Source organism: Bidens hawaiensis, unplaced genomic scaffold (assembly GCF_021521415.1).
Source record: "Bidens hawaiensis isolate Kalapana, Puna unplaced genomic scaffold, B.hawaiensis_p1.1 tig00016006_1, whole genome shotgun sequence".
Lineage (NCBI taxonomy): Eukaryota > Viridiplantae > Streptophyta > Magnoliopsida > Asterales > Asteraceae > Bidens > Bidens hawaiensis.
Genome location: NW_027492444.1, coordinates 423,572 through 427,828, shown reverse-complemented (window position 1 = coordinate 427,828; position 4,257 = coordinate 423,572). Strand labels below are relative to the sequence as shown.

Here is a 4,257-nt window from a genome sequence, read left to right as displayed (position 1 = left end):
CAACTCTAAATCTCACAGCTATTTTAGTTTCATTTAAAATAGTTACAATTTTTATCTTTTAACATTGATTACTTTTTGTTAATTTTAATAATAGTTACATATTTACCCCTTAATATAAACAAACTACCCCACAACTTTTAAACGATTATAACTTTTTCACATATTAATATTTTTTTAAAAATAATTACACTATAAATACAAACATTTTATACTTTTTAATTTGAGTATAATATTCTTATAGTTTATTAATTTTAAAACTAACATACTAAGTAATGAGTCGGGCTAGTAATAAACAGTACACGAGTCCTATCTATAACGAAACCCTAACCAACCCATCACAATAATAATATTCCAATTTCCAGATCCATTCCGCCATGGGAGGCCACGGAGGTCTCAACATCCTTCCTCAGAAGCGTTGGAACGTCTACAATTTCGACAACCGCGAAAAAGTCCGTAAAGACGAAGAAGAAGCCGCCAAACAAGACCAACTCCGCCGCGAACAATCTCGCAAACGCGACACCGACCTCCGCATCCAACAGCTCCGTCAAGCCCGCGGCTTGGCTTCGGCTTCATCTGAGCCCGAGCCGAAGTCCAGACATATCAATTTGTTTGAAGGAATTAGGTTTCTGGATCCAATTGTAGTAAATAATAATAATAATAATAATAATAATAATAAGCGTAAGGCGGAATCGGGAGATGAGAGACGATTGAAGAGGATGAAGAAGGAGGCGGAGGCGGTGAAGGCGGTGTTACCGGAGGACGAGAAGTATCGGTTAGGGTACGGAGTGGCGGGGAAAGGCGTAAAGGCTCCGTGGTACATGGAGAAACGAGTAAACGGTGATGGAGGAGTCGGTGATGGCGATAATGGCGATGGCGGTGATTCGGGGACGGTAACGAAGAGTGGTAGGAAGAAAAGTGTGGAGGAGTTGAGGGAAGAGAGGTTGAAGAGAGAGGGAAGGGAGAAGGAACGGGAACGGGCGTTGGTGCGAGAGAAGGGGCGCCACGGGGCGGTGGCTCGGAATGGAGGATATTCGAGAAGGTAAATACTAAATACTAAAATACATAATACTTTGATGTTGTTAACAAGGATTGATAAATTTGGATTGAGTTAAGTTTTATTACTTCTTGAAAACTGCTAGTGTTAGAGACTTAGAGTTAAGCTTTTGAAGTGATTTTAGGCCATTGGATTGTAAGGAAGGTTTATATATGGCTTGACTTTGTCTTATAACCTAAGCAGTTAATGCAGAAAAATATCGGATATCGGTCGAGGACTAATATTTGAGATATCAGTTATCGCAGTGAGATATCGGTGGGATATTGGTAATTTTAATATGATGTGGAATTTATATATATTGCACTTTAACACTAACAAATTCAGTATATTCTGCTACTCTTAACAAATTAACCTTTTGCAGCACTAACAATTGTAGCAAGTAAGAATTGATTTAAGACTCGAAACACCAACATTAAACACTAAAACTTGAAAATTAAGAATTAAAACACTGATATCGGGAATATCGGTGAAATATCGGTCAATATCGCCGATATTATCGGTACCGATATTCTGACCGTACCGATAGTCTGACCGTACCGATATTTCACATGAGGACCGATAACCGAGATACCACCGATATACCATTGAGATACCACCGAGATTGACTGCATAGATGTGTACTCGTTATCGTCATCATAGTTATTAAAAGCCCTCGCTTCTTGCGCCTAGGCCCGTTTTTCAGGCAAGGCTCAATAAATGTGTTTCTAGTTTCTAGGCGAGCGTTTCGGCATTGTCTATACCAAGAACATGAGAAGATAAAAGCTATGCAAAAGAAACACAAGCAGTGCCATTGAAACTTAGATCTAGGAGAGGTCAAAGGCATTATATTTACATTTTGTTAATAAAGTTTTGGAATTACATTTGAATCTTGACTATTCAAAAACTTTTGGTACTAATTAGATGATATTATATGTTATATAATAGCTTTTGTTTATTTTATTTGAAGAATAGTATTATTTTTCATATACATAATATATTTTTAATTTTTTATTCAAGTGTGTTTTTTTCCCCTCAGACCCTCGCTTTTTTGCGCCTTGCATTTAGGCCCTAGGCGAGGCCTATGTGCCTTGAGTGCGCCTAGCGCATTTAATAACTATGATCATCATTAAGAGACAGAAGTACATGACGTTTATGAAAAACATCGATTAGTGTCATGTATGATAAATATTGTTTTGATGCTTGTTTTACTTGCTTGAAACAGATATGCATTGATAATAAAGAGTTAGTGATTACATACGTGCTTATACATGAATCGACTCACAAACATTGTAATTTGACTACTGATCAATCTGCAAAATTTGGCCATAGAGTAGTATAGATTGGAAACAAAAATGTTATGAAATTTCGTCTCACTAAAATTATTTACTCATTACTGGTTTACCATAATTTGCTTGTGAAAAACACGGGCTTTTGTTAGAGATTAGGTCTTAGAGCAGGGGATAGGGTAAAGACTTTTCCTCGTCTTGTCCTCCCCAGACCCTACAAGTAGCTTTTTCTATGAGTGGGGTATTTTTTTTAAAAAGCGTGAAGCACAGAAAAGTGACAGGGCCTAAAACTGAGGCACTCAAAGCGTAAAAGCGCACCGATTTCGTACACATGTTGCAAGGTGCTTATATAAGTTTTTTTTATATATAGGTTTTTAGCATCCCCGACTCAAATAGTAGTTATAAATAAGCTTTATATATGATTTAGTATATATAAATTAACTACCTCAAACGCCAGCTTCACAACATTCTGATGCATAAAAACGTACGGTGTACGAAAGGTGCGCACAGCGCGGCTCAGGCTGTTTTTCAGTGCTCCTTTTTGACAACTTGCGTCATAGGTGGTCAAAAGCGAGACATCTTGCGTTCGAGGTTGCCTTGTAATTACTTTTATTGGTATGTGATAATGTTAATGTGATTTTACAATGCATCTTAGTTCTTAAACAGAGTTCAATACTCGTCACAGGAATTAGATTACTTGCAGATGGTAAATTGTAAGCATGGTAAAAGCAGTGCTTGTTGCGTATGATATTTTATAAAGTTCAATGTAAGTTTCTGTTTTGGGTTGATTCAGAGATTGTTCAATATCCGAGGTTGAACAATTGGCATGGTTGCAGAAGTCAGTCGGTTCGACCGGGGAGTTGCGAGTACTCGGCATAGTCGGGGAGTACTCTGGAATTACTAGCTGAGTGATCATTATAGGTGGGTAGTACTCAGTATTACTCGTCGAGTACTCCCGATTTTTGCAACAATGACAATTGTAGGTCTAATATTAAATCATTGCAGATTTGATTACAATTTAAATATATGAATACTTAGAAAATTAGAATTCAAGTCTTAATAGGACTTAACCAACTCAGGCTGATATTTTATTCCTTAGCAGTAGTATGTTAGATTGTTAATGCTGCTTTTACTTTTATATCCTACAAAGAAACACGAGTTATTGGAGCCAGTGCAGTAACTTGCATAAATGGTGGATTGTGATTAATATAAGTTGTTTTCTTGCAGGCGATAATTGGTTCAACTGAAACTTACCCAAGCAAGCGTTTGCGTTCAACTGATATTGAAGTAAAATATGCCTCAACCCTAATCTTGATGTTCGTTTTTTGACTGGTTTCGTGTTTATTTGTATGTTTTGCGATAGGTGTTAAAAGCGTTGCCTAAAGTGTTCGGTTTATATATGTTTAGATGATTGGTTTAAGTTTCGGTTAACTTTTACTCTTGCAGACTGCAGTATTTCCTGTAAATTGATGGGTCAGTGTAAATACTTGTATTATTTTTAAAGTTTCAGTTAACTTTTTACTCTTTAAACAATGAAGAAAATCGTGATTGAAGAAGAGAGTGATTTGGCATAGCTTAATAGTTAAGATGAGCTCGTGTTAGTTTTAGTAAGTTAATAAGTATTCCTATGTTTTAATTGTAAGATTATGCTTTAGACTTCAATGTGTTTAATATACTGTTACATGTGGAGACCACTTGTAAGTTAACGCTTTTACGTCTTCGTTCAATTCTATATCCAAATGGTAACTACCTTATAATCTTCAATAAGAGTAGCGACACTCATACTTGAACCCACTCCTTGTTGCCTATTGTCATATTTTGCTATCTTCTCCGTGTTCATCTTTGGGTTTTACAACTTGCCAATCAACCCGTTTGTAGTACTCTCTTAAGTTACGCAACACACCGGTCCGCTCAAGATGGAGTGACCCGTCCCTCCAC

At 36.8% G+C, this 4,257-nt stretch overlaps 1 protein-coding gene across 1 annotated transcript; it reads left to right on the top strand.

Annotated features, from left to right (window-relative positions):
- Window positions 1-362: 362 nt before the first annotated feature.
- On the top strand, window positions 363-3,797 carry LOC143550324 (uncharacterized). Its single transcript, XM_077040995.1, has 2 exons — window positions 363-1,039; window positions 3,547-3,797. The coding sequence occupies exons 1-2, from the start codon at window positions 375-377 to the stop codon at window positions 3,551-3,553; spliced, it is 672 nt and encodes a 223-aa protein (XP_076897110.1). The 5' UTR covers window positions 363-374; the 3' UTR covers window positions 3,554-3,797.
- Window positions 3,798-4,257: the final 460 nt, after the last annotated feature.

Bases quoted from the DNA above. Each gene is read 5' to 3' on its own strand.
- LOC143550324 (XM_077040995.1), top strand. From the start codon at position 375: ATGGGAGGCCACGGAGGTCTCAACATCCTTCCTCAGAAGCGTTGGAAC.